The sequence below is a fragment of the Prunus mume genome, linkage group LG8 (assembly GCF_029339155.1).
Source record: "Prunus mume cultivar Tortuosa linkage group LG8, ASM2933915v1, whole genome shotgun sequence".
NCBI lineage: Eukaryota > Viridiplantae > Streptophyta > Magnoliopsida > Rosales > Rosaceae > Prunus > Prunus mume.
In genome coordinates, this window is record NC_142705.1 from 10,696,773 (window position 1) to 10,715,110 (window position 18,338).

Sequence of the window (18,338 nt, forward strand, 5' to 3'; positions counted from 1 at the left end):
AAAGAGCTGATACTTCTTTGGAAACTGAACAAGTTATGAATGCTTCAATGTGTTATTGGATCATATAGCAGATACTATTTTTTCTCATACAAACGATTGTGAATCCTATTATCTTTTTGTTCTTTTGAGTGGATTTGTCTCATAGGACAGCCAACAGTGTTGATAATCAAATATGATCGCTCTCACTCATGTCAAATAAATGAGATTAACGTTAAAGAAAATTGAGTAGAAATGAGGTTTCTCAACGCATCCTTCCTGCACACAGAATATCTGTTAAAGTTATAATTCTGATAGCAGGAAATCCTGGTTCTGGTTGCCAGCTGAATTGGTCATACAAATAAATTCATATTGGTTATTTCTGATCTCACACTGTAAGCTCCCTTGCCTATCAATTTCTTTTTATTTAAGTAATTAGACTATTTTGCAGCTCTGTATGGTCAATATAGCTTTGCTTCTAATAATCTCTGATGGAATATGTAAACAAAAAGTAAACTTTCCATCTAAATTGGCATTCTGCTCAACCAAGTACCCAATCCCTACATCTCATCAAACAGAAAACTTACAATGTAAACTTAAATTGGTGTTCCTAGCTTACATGAGGTACTCTGTAATTAAGACAACAATGCCAATATCAAGGGAAATTGTGACAACATTCCATTGCCTTATTTTATTTTTACACAATTGTTACTTTATATACTTTCTGTGTCTTTGGACAGTGGAGGAGAAGTCCAGGAAATGGGAAAATTATTCCCAAGCTACATCGACAAGAAGATAACGCTGGTAAAGTTATTTGTGTGGTTTGCTTTAGTCAAATGGATCTATCCGTGGGTCGTGCTCGCTTGCCATCATCATCCCAGTGCAGAGGCATGTTGGGCACATGACCTAAATGAACATGGAAGATGATTAGTACTACAAGAGAGAGATTGGCATTACAATAGATCAAGAAACAAATTGCAAAGCTCTCTTATCAAAAGAAACAAATTGCAATTGAAGCTTTAACACTAAATCTTTTCTTTGGGAAGTACGACAAATCATCGTAAGTCTGATAATTCTTTCTTCTCTTTTAAGCTTAGTATGACTAAAACCATAGGAAAACATGATAAGATGGATTTATGGAGAGATTTGAAGCATGTGTAGCACATGCCAAGACAAATGATCAACAACACTAGTAGATTAGTATGATAAATGGCAGTTCCATAAACTTCAACATGCCAAATGATATCTCATGAACAAGCCACCTTGTATAACAAATTCCATACCTTTCCAGCACCAGAGCAATTTTGACACCTCTCAGTTGTGGGAACTCGCAAAGGGCGGTCCGATGCACTAGATTCTGATATAGGATTGATGTTCAAGCACACACCACTTGCTGAACATCTAGCACAGGCCAAGTACCCTGTCCAAGTATGATCAGACAAAATTTTCAAACTCATACAAAAGAACAATTTTGCGGAAACAAAAACAAAAACAAACCAACCCCAAAAAAAAGTAACAGAATAAGTTGAAAATAACTTTTGTGATGAAAAAACTTCAATAAATTTGAAGAAACATAATATCCACAGCATCATCCCCTTTTTGTTTAATAAATAAAATCGTCAAAGAGATCTTAAATTCAAATGCAACTGTTGAGCATGAAAATCTGTTGGCACACTTGTATTTGAGACAAATTGAAACATACCAGTTCCGTGGCAGTATTTGCACCTTTTCTTCTCTTGTTGCTCAACATTGTTAGCTTCAATCAACATCAGTGCTGAAATAACACCCACTGCCCCACCCGAGAAAGATGCCACAATGGGATCAACCTGACTGAATTCAAGATCCAACAGAAGTAATTTAGGACACCAAGTAAGCAAATCCGTATTTCATAGAGACACATATAATGGTTCCTTGAACTTTAAATTCGTAATCAGGAAAAAGCATGTTCAATAAATACCTTAATTGCAAAGGCAAATGCATGCTGCGAATGAAGTCTTCATATGAGGTACCTCCTATACCTAATTTTAGTTCCAACTGCCACAGAGAACAGGTTGAGACATTTATACATACAACAGTAAAGTGCATGAACATATTTACCAGCACAACGCATTAACTTTAAAATTAATATTAAGAGGAACATGTACCACCCTGCTATAAGGGTCACTAGACATAAAGAGGTAAGGAAATGAAAATCTACTTAGAATAATAGTATAGAATGAGCACCATACAGTCACGATAAAGAAACTTAAATTGACAATCTACATTTACAGACTTACCGTGGGTGCAATAAGGCCCCCAAATACAATTACAGTAGATATCATTGATAAACTTGTGAGGTAGAGCTGCTTCAATGTCTTTGGTGTCTACATGACAACAAAAATCACACAATCTTAGCCGAAAACGGCAAGCTCAGGGCAGTTTGCTACATTATAAATGAAACTCACCACATGATTGAGAAAAGGGATAGTTGATGGAATGTCCGGCATCTCATTTGACTCTTCCTCGCAAGCCTCATCGATATCTTTCGCCATCTTTATGCGGTGCTGCACCCGCAATCTCCTTAGCTACACAAACCAAAAGTATCAAACAAGGAATATGCCATAAGAAAATGAACATTCAAGACACCCTTTTGAGTTTTGACCTCTTCCATGAGAAGGAAAATCTTGTTGCGCCTGCTCCTGATGTTGTCCTGAATTTCCTGCAGCTGCATCTGAACAAAGTCCTGTACCGTCTCTGGCCCTTCTATGATACAAAAAGTGCTGAGGAAAAAAAAAAAAAGTAAATTAAAATTCAGCATTTTCTCATCAACCAAACACCAGGAAGAAAATTCAATTAATTACCTGGGGATGTTATCTCCGGAGGAACCCTCCTTGGAAGCAGAACAGGAAAGTTGGGGACGTGGGGAGGTGAATTTGGACAGGGAGAGGCGTCTAGGGCTGCCATAAGAGGAGGTGCAGGGAATTAGGGTTTTGGACGAAGGGAGAGGATGAGAGTGGAGAGAGAAAGAAGCCATCTTTCTAAAACTTCGATGCTCTGCTCATCCTCATCATCCAAACGCAGTAGAGAGAGAGAGAGAGAGAGAGAGAGAGGACTTTGGTGAGTGAACAAAGGAATCTTTGAGAGGGTTTGAGGGGCATCTTTGGTAAAGAAAGAGAGAGAAAGATGAGGCTGATGGATTAATGCCACGTGTCACTCTGCCAACGTCGTCTCTCTTGACCGTCTTAAATTGTTATTTGTGTTCCCGGCAATTACCGCCCCGCTCATACTGTGGCTCCGACTAATATTTATTTATTTAATTTTTCTGGTGAAATGGGCCCACTTGCTCGACAAACAAGATTAAGATTAACGGACAGGCCTAAGTCTTCTCTCAGTGCGGTGCAACTCAAGCCCAAAATTTGTCCGTTTCTTGTTTCTACGAGTAATTTTTTGGTGTGACGTCTTTTAAATGCGGATATTGGAGGAGGGAGGTGAGATTCAAATACAAATTTTATTTTATTTTATTTTATACAATAATATTTGATGAGAGATTTTCTCACACACACACTACTAAAATTTCATGATCTACAAGTCAATGTCATTTTTCTCTGAACTAGACTCCATTGTGCGAACACAGTTTTCAAACCCTTGCATAACACAACATTTATAATATCACCTAAAGGTGCAATAGTAATAGACAAAAACTTCTCCTCACTAATAGGTCAAATAATTTAATTTTAATCTTAGAAGAGGTACAATGGCATAACTAATATGAGTCACTTTAAAATCACTGAAACATTGTTTATTATTTATTCATTGATTTGTAATGATTTAAGACTGTCACCATAGTAACATACTAACACTATTTGAACATTTTCCCAAAATGCTCAAAATGAAACTACAAGACATAGTGGAGTACGGGGCCTGCGGTTTTGACAAGGCAGTCGTTGATATTTTCCTATTTTGCAATTATACAAACAATGACTCCTTTTGGCTTGGTCTGAAATTATATAAAGAATGACACTAGCAGAGAAAGCAACATAAACAACAACAAAACTATAACAAAAGGAGAAAACCAAGTTCCAAATTCACCCAAGCCTTCATATTGATCATCAGCTTCCCAATCCAAGGCCTTTTTTCTGCACTTCTTTCCCTTCCCTATTCTTCCTTGTTCAGCTGATCTTATATGAGATAGTATGTGAGGAAACACCTTCTTGTAAGATTCTTCTCCAATCAACAAATCTGAATGTCCAAAACCCTCCACAACTACCCTTTCATGTCTGAAGCCAGGCTGGTGCAACTTCATGTATTTATGAGCAAGGAAAGATGTGTGAGGAGTCACAAGGAGAGACCGCCCGCCGGATATGTAAAGTGTTGGGAGTGCCATTCTTTCTGGATGGATCAAATATGAGTTGCTCCCACTGCTGTCTACTATAAAACCAGAGTTGCATATCTTTCTGAGGTGGGGAAATGCTGCCATAGGAAGCCTTGTTGAGCTTTGCTTGTTCAACCACTGGTGCATGGTGGGGCTTATGTTTTTGTGCCAGAATGTGTTTCCAAATATGCCAGAAAACACTTCGCATTCATTGCAGGTGCATTTCTCATACCGGGGTATGAAGCAGGCTATAAGTTTCAGGAGGCTGTGGCGTGAGCTGACCGATGTTTTTTTCAACAGAGGAAGTATCTTGTTATTTCCAAGTATGAACATTGATATCTGCATTATTAAAAAAAAAATTAAGGTTCAAGCATGAAAGAATAATAGAGGCATCTTTAGGTCACTCAATTGGGGCTCTCATATATTATGAACTCTATGTCTCCTTAGTATTTACGAAAACTATGTATGATTATTAAATTGCTACAACTTTAAACCATATAATCTATTTAAGCATTTTGCCATATTTGAGAGCACTTCTTTTTTCTTTTTCCTCCCCTTGTTAAAAAAGTATCCTGCTAATTTTCCCACATCTTCATTGCTATTGTTTTACTGCGTTCTTTTTTTTTCTTTGAGAGACAGAGAGGAAGAGAGAGAGTGCTCACTGGCATCAGAGGAAGCCACATTTTAACTGTGGACAAAGCACTAAGCTTGAAGAACATTGAAGAGTTGGTGCAAGAAAGAGAAGCTATACGGGTTGCAGAGACATGACCTCCCATGACAGCTATGTGTATGGCTAAGCCTCCAACGCAGTGTGCAACTACATGCACCTTTACACATGGTCCATGCAACTCCATGATCTTATTAATTGCTGCAGAAGTAGTAAAGCAAGAAAATGCTTAATGAAATACAATAGGATCAGATCAGTAAGAGTTAGAGTAGGTGTTTATAATTTTTTACCAGCAGGGATATCAAATCTTCCAACATCTTCAATCGTAAAACTGTTTGAAGGATTCAGAGGGTGTAATCTTGATTGCAACAGCCATGTTTCATGCCCTTCTTCAAGTAAGGTTCTGATCAAGTCATTTGGCTCCGTTGGCAACCAGTAACTCTCAGTAGAATATCCATTAAGAAGGAGAACTGGAGTTTGTTGTTCATCTCCTTTAAGTCGTGACAAAACATGGTGGCACTTCCATTGTCTGCAACTGATATTGAATCCATCTTCTGCATCATATATGGGACATGAAATTAGGAACTCAAGTAGCAGCAGGAATATAAGGGACAAGAAGCAGCACGTTCTGTGCCATCGGATGGAATTCCAAGGTTAAGCCAGATCATCAATCCAAGTATATGACCTGAAGTGTTCAGCATCTTTTATTCCAGTCTTCACCAAAGAAGGTTTGCATTGAAAATCCAAAGTTTTGACTCGATGCTATTTTGTAGATTATGAAGAATTTTTTTAGGTTTGTGTTTTAAAGCAAATGATCATTGATGCATAGATTCTTGAATGGCAACATATTAAGTTATAAATAGGTTTGAATTTACAGACCTGTAAACAATGAACTCAACTTTTTGCTACCTGTTTTTATTTCATGGAGAGTACCACTTGGATAAGATTTATGTAGACAGTAGGACAGATTTAAATCCTCGGGATTCCCTCGAGGTATCTGCAATATATAGGTTCTTAAGAGAGCCCCTGAGAGGAGGCATATGAACCTTCCCTTCTTGTTTCCTTCAAGGCTTATGAAGCTCTTAAGAAGCTCCTTCATGGAAATACCAAGCTCCCCTTTCAAAATCACCTTCTCATTCCTTGAGTTTTTCTCTGCAACTTTTACAAATGTCACATGCAGTGTTGTCATCTCCCTCCAAGCATATAAGCCAAAGAGATAAGGATTCATTATCTTTCTTCCCTCAAGAATATACCTGCACCAAAATTGGTAATGTTTTAATTGTGACAAAAGAAAACAAATGAAAAGCTATCAAATTTTCAAGTTTCATTTACCTTGAACCAGTAGAAGCCCCAAGAAGAAGATTATAATGCATATAGTGTGTGTAAGGAGTTCTGCAATCTACTTCACACAAATTTACGCCCCCATCTATGACGTGTAATTCATCCTTCTCAAAGGCTCTAAATTCCACATGCCCTCCCACTTTCCCTCTTAGAAGAGGATGGGATTCTCCAGTACCAGACTTCTGTTCATCAGAGTGGTCCCCAGTGTTCATCTTCATTCTGAGATAAGCTGTGCAGGGCATACCCCCAACATAACCTCTCATGGTTTCTTTAATCAAGACCTCTGATCTCTGACCAGTAATTATAGTCTTATCAGTGAAGGAATCTGGACCTTGGTTAGCAGTTTTGAGAACACATTCAAGCGCTTTTCTCCTCTTGTTCTTGAGAACATCCTGCACAAGTTGCTTACTTATGTGCTCAGCTACAGTGGCAATAGTAAGAGATGGATTTATTCCAACAGAACATGGGATCAAAGAAGCATCGCACACATAGAGGCCTGGATGTACTGTGGTCGAATCCTCTGCATCAAAAACCTGCCCACTGGGGTTGCAAACACCGTGTGAAGGCTCTGATGATGCATTGCACCCGCCTAAAAGATGAACTGATGTGCTTCGATATTTTGAAATAAAGAGAATTCCTCCTAATTTCTTAGTGATCTTTTGAAAAGCTTTAATTTTTCGAGGGAGAAGGAGATCATGAGCTGGGATAAAGCGGATTTTGTTTGTGCCCCTTTCTAACATGATCTTACCATCACTTTCATCATATCCTAATCCTATAAGAACCATTGCTTGGCTTGCTTTGAAACCCATGATATGTTTTATCTTGTCTATAATCCCATGAAAGAACCAGTATCCAGCAGGCCATCCATATGTTGTAATTCCTTTAAACAGCAGGTACGGATAAGCTGTAGGAAGCACAGCACTCTGACAGAGGAAACTACATAAGAGGTGGTTGTATCCATCTTACAAAAGAGCATTTTCATTTGCAGAAGTTCAGATTAATATTTATATATGCATGCATAATTCATAGTTCATATATATAATAATTCACTCGTTTTTGTGCAAAAACCAGATCAGCAGCTACTTAATAATTATCTTCATTCTTGACCATATCAGGCACCTCGACTTTAAGGCCGTCAGCGGGGTATGTATTATGGTACATCACAATCACACCAGCTGTACTAAGTTGTGAAGTTAACTATGACTAACTCCAACACCACAGAAATTTTGGCCGTATCTGGAAAGCCATGTAAACTCAATCTAGATTTCCCACCAGATAATTATATGATACAACGTTGATTTCCATTGCAAATTAAAAGTAATTGGAACCAAGCCATAAATTGCAATGAATGAAAAAAACTAAAGTCAATTAAGTGTAAAGAAGTCTCTGAACCTGGATTGTAAAACCCAGTGAAGAAGTGTAAGATGAAGAGATGGATGGCCCTGGCCTTTCTTGAAATGGCATCTTAAACACTTTCTTTCTGTCTAATCCGTAGCCATTCAGTGGTGCTGGGCTCCCAGCAAGATAAGCCACGGTATTCCCATTACAGCTGAATCCAGATCCGAGTGCTTCTGAAAGTTTTAGTCCTCTCATTTGTGACTGGAAGAGTATCTTAGTTGTGCCAAAAACTCCAGCTGATAAAACCAAGTCTAGAAATTGTTAGAATATCTGTGATCAAAATTTCCAGAAGATACCTACTTTGACTGTTTCTTACCTGATAGGATTACGAAATCAGAGGTGATAGAGTCAATCTCATTGAAGTAAACAAGCCATCTTCTATTTTTTCTTCCAACTTTTCCTTCATATTGTAAGCTTTCATGCAGGTTTCTAACCACATACTGCACTTGACATTCTGTTTTAACAACGCATCCTGCCTGCTTCACAAGAAACACTGGGTTTAGTGGAGAGGGTGACCTTAAAACTTAAACAAAAACGTCTCTTACATCCTAATGGATGTTATTATTTTCTCCACATAAATAGTATAACATAAGGCATGCCTGGATTGCGGAACGTAGATAATTTTTATCGGTAGAACTTTTGGCATTATAAGGACATCCAGAAAGACAGTTTCCACAGGCTAAGCAGGTACCCATTGCATCGGCTAGAGGTTCTTCAGGGTCAAAATTCACACTTAGCTTCACTGAAGTATCAAAAGTTTCTCCAATCTCTCCATTAGAAACTTCTTCCATAACTTTCGCAATAGGAAATTTGACAGGAATACTCTGTGCTTTCAGCATGGCTGCAGCAGAAGCTTCACAGTTATCCCAATTTCTTTCCCATTCCTTTGGCCACTTTGGATGCCGTCTCGCACGAACTGGTGTTGGAACCATAACTCCTGCATTCACTAGTGAACCTCCACCAAGCCCACAGGCAACTGCTGCTAGAGAATCATTTTGTTCATATACCTACACTTCCATCATAATAGATGCATTTTAAGTAATCACATAGGTTTTAACTTCCATGCGACAGAGTTAGAATCTTTTCCAGATGACCTGCCTAAGGTCATATAAATTGATTTTAAAAAATCCACTCAAAATGTCTGGCGATATTATTCCCTTATAAGATCCAGTAATCACTGAATATGAGTTTGTTCATGGTGTTTGGCAGCTACCAAATCCCAAAACAAAACACTATAGTCACGTTGTATTTACGTTTAATATATGAGTTGCAAGGCGCAAGGTTTTGGGAAAACTGTATATGTTTCTAAGTTGTAGTAAGCAAGTAACATCAGAAATTAAAGGAAATAAAGACCCCATGACTAGTGGGATTTAAATGGAAAAAAGGAAGGACAATATAGCGTGGAGATATTGCCCGAGCTGCACTCTCTAACACAATGAGATAACAGCATGAAAAAGAAACAGAGGAAGAGAGAATAACCTGGAACAAAGCATCTTTTCGTCCAAAGCTAATGCCTAGGCTCTGGTTCTCCATCCTCATAGCAGACAAGATTTTGGAGCTGTCAGTTGGAAAGTCCTTAGATTCCCATCTCCGGCCTTTCTCAATTAGACATACCTTTACGCCTGCCATAGACAACCGACAAGCAGCAATAGAACCACCATAGCCAGACCCCACAACAACTGCGTCGTAACCATCTTCGTGTCCATCATCAAAAAATCCTTCTGTTGTTGCTTGTTTCTCCATTTTCTTTTAAGTCTCAAATCAAGAAGTCAGGGAAATTTCTTATTTACGGTCAAAATCTTACAAAGGGTTAAAGGGAAGTAATGGAGTACCAAACGACAGTCTGAGAGATTCAGTCTCAGATTCAAGATACCTTATAGCTGAGTATACCGCCAACATGGAAAGTACTGGATATAAAATTTTGTTTCTTAGTGCCCTTTTTTAATAGGTGTAATAGTAACTTCAACTTCGTTTTTTCTTTAGCTTTGAAGATTACAACTTCCTTTTTTTTTTTAGCTTTGAAGAAACCAATGGGTTTAGTTAAGACAAAGTTGAGAGAATGATTACCTAGTGATAAGCTCCTAGACAATATCATCCCAATGCCTTGGCCTGTCAAACATATAACATCCAAGAAACAGCAAATATAATGTAGTCTAGCAGCACAAAGGACATAAATCAGAACAATATAAAATCAGAGCTCAACAATGTAATGTAGTTTAGTGTTGTGTCTGCATGTTAAAAAGCACCTTAATGGTGTTTCTGGACAATCCCAGTCCTTTTTTGCATTGAATGTTGCAGAAGCAGACACAGTTGTTAAAACTTAAGAGGGTTGCTTGGAGTTCACAAACATGTTCGCACATTCGGTCACGACAGCATAAAAATGTACAAACAACAAGAACTATGATCTGTTTGCTGAAACCAAACTTTCACTGAGACCAAATTTATTCGGACTTAAGAAAAGTACAAATATTTGCATTACATAAGAAAGCGCATATAATCACAAACATATGGCAAACTTCTTTACACTCTAGCGATTTCAACCGACTTCTGAAGAGCCTGCATAAGACTTCTCATGATTCTTGGCTCACCAGGAGGCGTCTTATCCTTCAAGCGTCCATTTCTCACAGCTCGGAAAATCGGCCCAGAATCAGCATCTGCTGGAAAAACCAAGCAATCTATGTATACAAGGACCTCAGTCTCCCCGTCCCCAATCGTAATAAAACCCAATCTAGTCCCACCTGCAATTTTGTCCACCTGTTCCATTGCAATGCGCACAAGATTATTCAATCCATTACACGTTGCAAGGAGGCTGAGATAGATAGATATCACTACAGGCCTCAATGCTATTGTCATAATACATGTACCACATGTTTGTGTTGTCCAATGTGTCCATGCAATTAGCAACAAAAATATTAATGCAAACACCCAACATATGTCACAACCCAAAGAAGCGCATGCCACCTCCGCGACATACCCCAAAAGGATTACTCAATAATTAGACTCAGATTGACCCAGTAGTTCACCGACGTTGGACTCAACAAGCTATCAGAGTCTAGGGTGTTACAACATAGCTAAGAGACCATAAATTTAAAATGAAAATGAAAGAAAAGAACTGAATTGTTGAGTAATGTGTACCTTTAAAGGAGAAGGGAGAGGCAAGTTAGCTCCTTGGGCGAGACTATTAGCCCACTGTTAAACAAAACACAGCATATTTTACTTCCAACAAAAATATAAAAAAATGAAATAAAAAAGCGCTAGAAGGAGGGTTCGAACCTCCGACCTTGTGGTTAACAGCCACACGCTCTAACCAGCTGAGCTATTCCAGCTTTGATGTTAGAATATACCTTTAAATACTAAGTACATAACACAAATAGTACCTGGAAGAGCAAGATCTGGAATCTGGGAACGTCGGTATCCGAGGGCAATTTCATGGTCCCAAGCAAGACGCCATCTTCAGCGTCGTCAGAAGGGACGAGGCTGTTTCTTTCCTCATACGACGCCCTGGCCGGTGTCATTTTATTTGGGCGGTGGCAGTGGCCGGAGTATAAATTAAGCTTGGGGAAGAAGCCGTGGCTGCTGGTGGTGGTGGAAGCTGCCAGTGAGAGAGGGGGAGAGAACGGCACGTGGGAATTGACACGTGCGGAGTGGAAGGGGAGTGACCTCGCTCCCATAGTCACAGCATTGGCCATGGCTAGCTGAACTGAAGCTAAGTAAACGAAGAGTTTTTTTGGTTAGAATTCAGAGGTGGGATAGGAGGAAGAAACGAGGAAGGAGAAGGAATTTTACAGGATATGCTGCTTTGCTTTCTTTTCATCTTCTTTTACGAGGCGGGAAGGGAACGGTTGGTGAGAAGCGCTTCATACATTTTCCAATCAGTTCATGCCACGTCAGCAAAGTACCACGTACCCACCCTCCACATCACATTATTTTTCCAATTCTAGTTTTTTTTCTTCATTCTTTTTTTTTTTTTTTTTTTTGTATTATACAAGAATTAATCGAATCTTTAACATATCTTAATTTCAATTACCATTTTATAATTTATGTACGACGGGAGGGAGCAATTTTTTACCATTGATTTATGTATAGCCCGCACTCCATTAATGGTAAAAAAAATAGCCCATGTATGTACAATTGACGTTAACAATGATTTGATACATGACACCTTGCATTTCTACATTTGAGATAGGTCTTTAGATTAGATTAATTTAGAGTTGTTTAGATTATCGTGGAAAAAATACACAATATTTAATTGAAAAATAAAATACTTCCCACATAATAGATTTTTCTTTTAAAAGATCCTCAAACACGCCCTAAGTACCGAGATTTCAATTTCAATGGTCAACTCAGGGAGAATTCAACATTTCAAAGTGCAGCAAAATGTGAAAATAAGTCCAATGTAGGTACACATGAAAATCTATTAGTGGTTTGCTCTGCAAATGACAAAGCAGATAGTAAAGCTTTTCAATTAGCTCTGAATTTGTACAGGTAATAAGTTAAAATGGATTTAAACAAATTTGTAAACCACAACTCGTACAACACCAGAATAGCAGAACAAACTCCTGAAGGTCGACAGTTTTTACAAAGCAAGAGCTGCCCTGCCATCTCTACGGACCAAGTGAAGTATACTGCTCTGGTTTAAAATTCATTAGCTATGCAGAGGAACAAGTTTCGAGCTTGGGGAGGAGACTTCGCCAAGCATCTGCAATACTATTTGCCAGGCGCGCCTGTCCTTTGGCAAATTCGTGGAAAGAGATCCCCATGTCTGTTGTTTTTTGTTCCTGAAAACGGACAATCTCTTCGTTCATCAGTCGCACCATTGTTTCAAATCTTCTACTCGCCTCCTCACCCTCAGCCTTCAACTGCATCACAAAACCAATTCTAGTCAAATAATGAAGATCCCTAATGTGTACACCATATACTATTGCATCAGCTGACTTGCCTCCTTGTACTCGTGCTCAGCTTCTCCAACCCTGTCTGATCGCGTGAGCATGAGTTTTTCACTGCAAACCAATTGACAAAAGGGATTAAACCAATCATCAGACCAACAAACAGTTACAGAAAAGAAAGAGCACCATGATGTCTAAATCAACATGGTGAGTGAAATCCAATTCTAGTTGAATCAATTGGTTGTCATCTACAATTTTTTTGCAATTTTTAATTCTTAATCATTTCTTTGTTTACTGAAAAACTAGAAGAGGCCAGCCATTTTTAATACTGGCTACTTGTCTATGCTTTCAATTTACAAGTGGCCAGCCTAACAGCATATTTAGACAAGCAGAGAAACACAATAGTTGGCTAGATGCATACAGATTTATCTCCTTCAACTTAATTGTTTCAGCAAGTTCACACTGTTGCCTGAAGGCATTTGCTCTCTCAGCTATCGTGGCCTGTTTCAACACACAAAAGCAGAAGGATCAGTGGCTTCTATGACAAATGAAGATTATCCAGAAGGCCAAAATAGGTTGGGAAATAAAAAATTTACAAATAATTCATAGCCACTTCTTAACTTTTCCAGGATCAGCTTTTATGACATATAAAGATTATCTGGAATGGGAGGGAATAAATTCTACAAGTATAGTGCCGAATGGACAGGAATAAAATTCTACCAATAATTTGTAACCATGAATTAGATTTTCCCACAGGAACAAGTATTGAGGATCAAAATTTAAGCTTAACCATACACCTACAGTACTATCTAATGGGGAAAGAAAAAAATGCAATGAGAGATGATATATTCTGAAAACATTAACAAGTCAAACTGCATTCACCTTAATAGATTGCACAGCGAACATAATCTTTCAAGGGTTCTTCAAAATTCATTAAGAGTTGGTGAGCCTACAAAGAAATACAAGAACAGTAATACTACAATATAACATGATAAGCTCTTAAATAAAATAAAATGCACAACAAAAGTCAACACCAGGCATGTACACAGAGAGGCAACCTCAACAAAATGTACACACTGGAACACTAATTTATGCTGCGTTCTCAATTGAAGCCTACCTCCTTTTGCAGTCTGATTGATAATACCTCTGACTTTGCCCCAAGCTCGGTGAAAGCCTTTCCAAGAGCATTACCTTCACAAGCTCCAAGGAGCTTGGCTGCTTTCCCGAAATCTGAGAGAGACTGTCCAAGCTCTGCATAAATATAGTTAAAAACAATCAAATTTTATCCTATACACACGTACTAATTAAGAATAAAGAAGTGAGCACCTGATACAGAAATAATAACTACTATAAAGTTAAGCCTTCATCATTATTACCTCTGTGCCTCTTTACAAGACGGTATGCATGCTTCTGGGCTTCAGCCAAGTGGTTTTCAAGCTCAAAGATGTAGTGTTTCAACTTCTCATATTCTGGATTTGACTCTTCCACTGGCTTTTCCTTTCCAAGAACAACATCACTCACTTTAGACTGTACATCCTGTCAAACATGCAGGTGCTGTTATTGCTCAATCAGATAATCACTCCAAAAGGAAAGTGTACTAGTTTAAGTGGCCTATTCAGTCCAATAGAGATCATAAATGCACAAGGAATGAATTGTGCAGTGGATAAAGGACTGCTCCTTTTGATTCACTTGACAACAGACTTAGCAAATTTTAAAAATTTTAAAAATTGAAAGAATTTGAAAGAATTGGATTTATCATCAAGCAGAACTGACTTTACAGAATCCAAATAATGCTCTCAGATGGCTAAAGTGTTATGTTGCATTCAAGACAGAGGTTGCGAGGAGATCTCTTCTTCAAATATTCCACAACAGATAAATGTTCTGTTTTTCTATTTGGCTACACAATGTCTATAACATAGGTCATAAATATGACAGTGACAATTTTCTACAGATTTTCTGTACTTGAATCAGAAAATTAACCTTACAATGTGCCCATTACAGGTTACTTGTCTAAATTTATTGAAAATGAGAAGTACCTGCTAGAGGATTATGCAAAATTTTGCAAAATAAGAAGAAGTTACAGAATGTTCCTTAATAGCTCATAAAATGCTTTCTTTTTTTAATGAATAGCTCATGCAAACTTTTCATCTTCGGAACATTGTGCAGAGTCTATGTTACCTTGAAGATTTGCATCAAATCTGCTGGCTTCTTCTTAAAGATACCAGTCTCATGAAACCTTAATCTCTCCATTGTCTGAACAAGTTACAGAAACATGTCAAATATTCTGAAGCCTTTGCACATTATTCAATATAAATTCTTATTAGAGGTATGTGTTTGTGTGTGCACAACAAAGAATCAGTTCAGCTATTTTTCAGATGTCCAACACAGGTGACCTATTGACTTTCATGGTAGTGAACTGTGTAACTCAAGGCATCAGTTTAGAAACATTACCTCTTCATCTGCCTGCAAGAAGGTTCTCAGATCCTCACTTTGCTGAAGCTCATGATGTGAAGCTATTCGATTAACAAATACATCCAATGCTTGACGCCTCATCTCAATGAATTCAGCACTGAAACGGAACTTTTCTGCATTAAAAAGACTGAAGTTAGTCCTGTTATATTTAAAATGATTCCAACATAATCTTACTAAAACTTCATTAATCACATTTTACAAAGACTAGGAAAACCATCAATGCATGATCCTTACATAAACCCAAAATAATATGTTCATGTAGCCAACAAGAAAAATGCACAAAGCACCTTGCATGCAATAGGATTGTGCAGAAGTGTCCTGCTGGAATTCAACTTCTTGCCTCTAAGCCCTTCTTTAGAATACACAATAAACAGATTTGTGTAAAAGAGTGAAAAAGGGTAACCTTTTTAGGTGCCTAAACACTCCAAGCATTTCACTGGTTACAAACCTACAAACAAAAATTCCCACAGGGTGGGCTAACCATCTACACACTACCACAATCCCTTGACTGGCAATTTCAAACACTAACCAAGTTTTATCCAACTACGTATGTCAAGCTGTACCATGATGATGCAAGCAAAATAATTTAGTGGCAGAAAACAATTATGCTCACGGAAATGTAAATGTGGCATTTTCTACTTAGTACACCAAGGAATCCTAAGAAAGTGGGTAGAGCGATGTTGTTACCTACAGCACTCTTTTCAGGGAGAGGAGGAATAAAAACTCCTTTGTATTTTTCAAAAATACGGTCACGTAGCCAAACAAAATCACTGTACCGTCTAATAACAATCTTCTCCGGCCCTTGGTACTCAGGAAAATTTGTCTGCCAAAGCAAAAGTATTCATTCAAAAAGTAATACAAACATGACAGGGATGTCAAAACTCAATAATATAATCAAGCCTATAAGATTGCATCAACAATAGTCACAAAAATAAGATTTACAGAGCCCGCTTAGAGATTGCAAGCTCAGCCCAAGTCACCAAGCATGTTATTCACAGCATGCTCAACCTCAAAAGATCCATAATAAAAACATAGTTCATTTGCACGCATTTGATAACAAGAATAACTGATAAATGCAACATTGTCCCCAATTCAATCAATAATCAATCTTACCATCATTAATAAACCAACACTAGACCCAAGTCTTCTGCCAAAACATACGTACAAAACCATTATCCAGATTCCTGTTAGCTTGTTTCATCTTTGTTAGCAAGGAAATGCTATGGCACATAAAGCTTGAATAGTTTTCAATTTTCAGTGCATATTGTATGATCATGTAGATACAAATTCTTAATTTCTTTCTCCCATGCCCGGGTATCCCATTTTCCTACTTGCTATTTTAAGACCTAATCTAGCATTAACTGAATTGATCATTCGTAATTTTCTTCAACAATCTCATCAACCCATTTCCCTATATCACAAGTTGTGAACTTTTGTCAGCCCTAACTGTGAGCTATCAATCAACCACGCAGCTACTGTTAATTACGCAATGAACCCACTCACAGAAACACATCCTGCAATAAACCCTAACCCTGATCAAATTAAGTCTACGACTAATAGCACAAATAGAAAATGAAAATCCCGGAATACCTTGGTGATTACACGATAGGAGATATAGGCCTGGACGCCATTGCCCAATTTCACAGGATCAGTCACTGAGACTGACAGGTACGGCTGCGAGGATGGAGATCTAGGGCTCTGCGACGAGCCCGATACACTTCTCTGCTGCTCCATACCACACAATCAAGAAGAAGCCAAGTGGAAATCCAAATTAGGAAACAAATCAACAAAATTAAGACCCAATTGTACAATTTGGGGATAGAAGAAGAGGAAAGCGAGCAGGGGCAATTTTGTAATTACCGTGGTCAGCATCGCGGGTTTGGGGGAGGTGGAGTCAATGAAGAAGATGGAACGAGACGAGCCTCTACGAGATTTCAATCGGAGAATCAAACAGAGCGTAAGAGTGGAACTCTGGAACTGTAGCTGCGATTGAAGACAGGTGTATGTTTCTAAAATGCGCCGGGTGTGCGCAGTGCTCTGTTCCGGTGTTCCATCGGTCGACGCCAGGAAGGAAATAACTTGGGATATCTTGGTACGTAAGCGAGTAAGACCAAAGTATTGTATTTTTTCTTCCTTGGTGATTTAGAATGAAGTATTGTTGTATATTTTAGTGTTTTTTATTTTACCTTTTCTTTTGGCCTGTGTTGAATATTGGTAAGAACCTATTTTCTCAAGTTTCGTCACTTTGATTTATAATTAAGCTAGAAGCAACAAACATTTTCTACCAAATCAAACTGCAAAAATGAACCTTTGATTTAGTGGTATTTGTCTCTTATTAATTGGAGTAGGTTTCAAGTTCAACTTACATAAATGAAGAGAACGATATATATATATATATATATTGTGATGAGTTCGATACCTAGTTATGGTATAGTTTTATTATATATGTATTGGCCTGTTGTAAAAATATCATATAGTGTCTCAAAGAAAAAAAAATGAACTTGAAGAAGACATGGTGGTGGATTGGTCTTTATTCACTTTTTGTGTTGTAATTTTTTGAGTTGTAATAAGTGCATAAACTCTTTATGAGTTTGTCCCGTGTTTGTATTTTTATGTATCTAGTTCCTTTCTACACTTGCCACCTTTTTACCATAATTTCTTAGGTCATGTGTGACTATGAGTGGAAGTGCACATTGATGGACTAATCTATACTTGGATTCACCTCCTTGTGATTATTGTGCATCCGTATTTGTATTAAAATTATGTGGTTGTTTGTAATAATATTGATCTTTGTGAGACTTGAATTATGAATTCAATATATCTCATTTCTCTTAAAAAAAACACCTAAAACTGATGAAATTGTTTATATTAATTTGATTGTCTAACCGTTGGAATGTTGGTATTTATTATAGTTCTTTTGTATTATATTTTATTTTACAAATTCAATACATGTAAAATCCTTATATTAATAGGCGATTATATAGATGGATATGATTCATAATCCTGCTTAATTGTCTAGTGGCCTAAAACTATCTAGATTAGATTATGTATAATTTTACTAGGTCCAAGCGTTCTAAAAACAATCTTAGATAGGATCATGTTTAATTTGATTAGGCTGAAATGTAGTAGGATTATGATTTCACCAAACGATTGGGATTTAGTTAATCCAGATTTAAACCAACCCGATCGTGCACACCACCACTAGTCTATATCTATAGTAGTAATTCCAACTCTACACTAATTTCCT

The 18,338-nt window shown here is 37.7% G+C and overlaps 4 protein-coding genes and 1 non-coding gene across 6 annotated transcripts; all 5 read right to left on the reverse strand.

Annotated features, from left to right (window-relative positions):
* Positions 1 to 477: 477 nt before the first annotated feature.
* LOC103341747 (chaperone protein dnaJ-like protein) lies at positions 478 to 3,090 on the reverse strand. The gene is made up of 8 exons (XM_008245292.2): positions 2,817 to 3,090; positions 2,618 to 2,735; positions 2,421 to 2,540; positions 2,253 to 2,339; positions 1,934 to 2,010; positions 1,679 to 1,806; positions 1,260 to 1,396; positions 478 to 882 (listed from the first exon to the last, which is right to left on the reverse strand). Exons 1-8 carry the CDS (start codon positions 2,987 to 2,989, stop codon positions 805 to 807), a joined length of 918 nt encoding a protein of 305 aa, XP_008243514.1. The 5' UTR covers positions 2,990 to 3,090; the 3' UTR covers positions 478 to 804.
* Positions 3,091 to 3,739: 649 nt separating this feature from the next.
* Positions 3,740 to 9,989, reverse strand: LOC107881801 (uncharacterized). Of its 2 annotated transcripts, XM_089042338.1 has the most exons (9): positions 9,213 to 9,989; positions 8,333 to 8,740; positions 8,050 to 8,209; positions 7,728 to 7,969; positions 6,327 to 7,258; positions 5,904 to 6,247; positions 5,285 to 5,548; positions 4,990 to 5,195; positions 3,740 to 4,666 (listed from the first exon to the last, which is right to left on the reverse strand). In XM_089042338.1, the coding sequence occupies exons 1-9, from the start codon at positions 9,474 to 9,476 to the stop codon at positions 3,959 to 3,961; spliced, it is 3,528 nt and encodes a 1,175-aa protein (XP_088898464.1). In that variant the 5' UTR covers positions 9,477 to 9,989; the 3' UTR covers positions 3,740 to 3,958. The 2 variants fall into 2 exon arrangements, with proteins under 2 accessions (XP_088898464.1, XP_088898465.1); XM_089042339.1 differs by lacking the exon at positions 8,333 to 8,740.
* A 150-nt stretch (positions 9,990 to 10,139) lies between these two features.
* Positions 10,140 to 11,548, reverse strand: LOC103341746 (uncharacterized). Its single transcript, XM_008245291.2, has 3 exons — positions 11,111 to 11,548; positions 10,869 to 10,922; positions 10,140 to 10,487 (listed from the first exon to the last, which is right to left on the reverse strand). Exons 1-3 carry the CDS (start codon positions 11,420 to 11,422, stop codon positions 10,254 to 10,256), a joined length of 600 nt encoding a protein of 199 aa, XP_008243513.2. The 5' UTR covers positions 11,423 to 11,548; the 3' UTR covers positions 10,140 to 10,253.
* On the reverse strand, positions 10,986 to 11,059 carry TRNAN-GUU (transfer RNA asparagine (anticodon GUU)). The gene has a single exon. It is a non-coding gene; the product is annotated as a tRNA-Asn (tRNA).
* A 582-nt stretch (positions 11,549 to 12,130) lies between the features above and the next one.
* Positions 12,131 to 17,273, reverse strand: SNX1 (sorting nexin 1). Its single transcript, XM_008245289.2, is given in 12 exon segments — positions 12,131 to 12,592; positions 12,673 to 12,733; positions 13,041 to 13,120; positions 13,502 to 13,517; positions 13,519 to 13,568; positions 13,737 to 13,870; positions 13,996 to 14,155; positions 14,798 to 14,872; positions 15,071 to 15,204; positions 15,779 to 15,914; positions 16,682 to 16,816; positions 16,952 to 17,273. Coding segments are annotated over 12 exon segments (1,203 nt in total). The 5' UTR covers positions 16,964 to 17,273; the 3' UTR covers positions 12,131 to 12,382.
* Between the last annotated feature and the right edge of the window lie 1,065 nt (positions 17,274 to 18,338).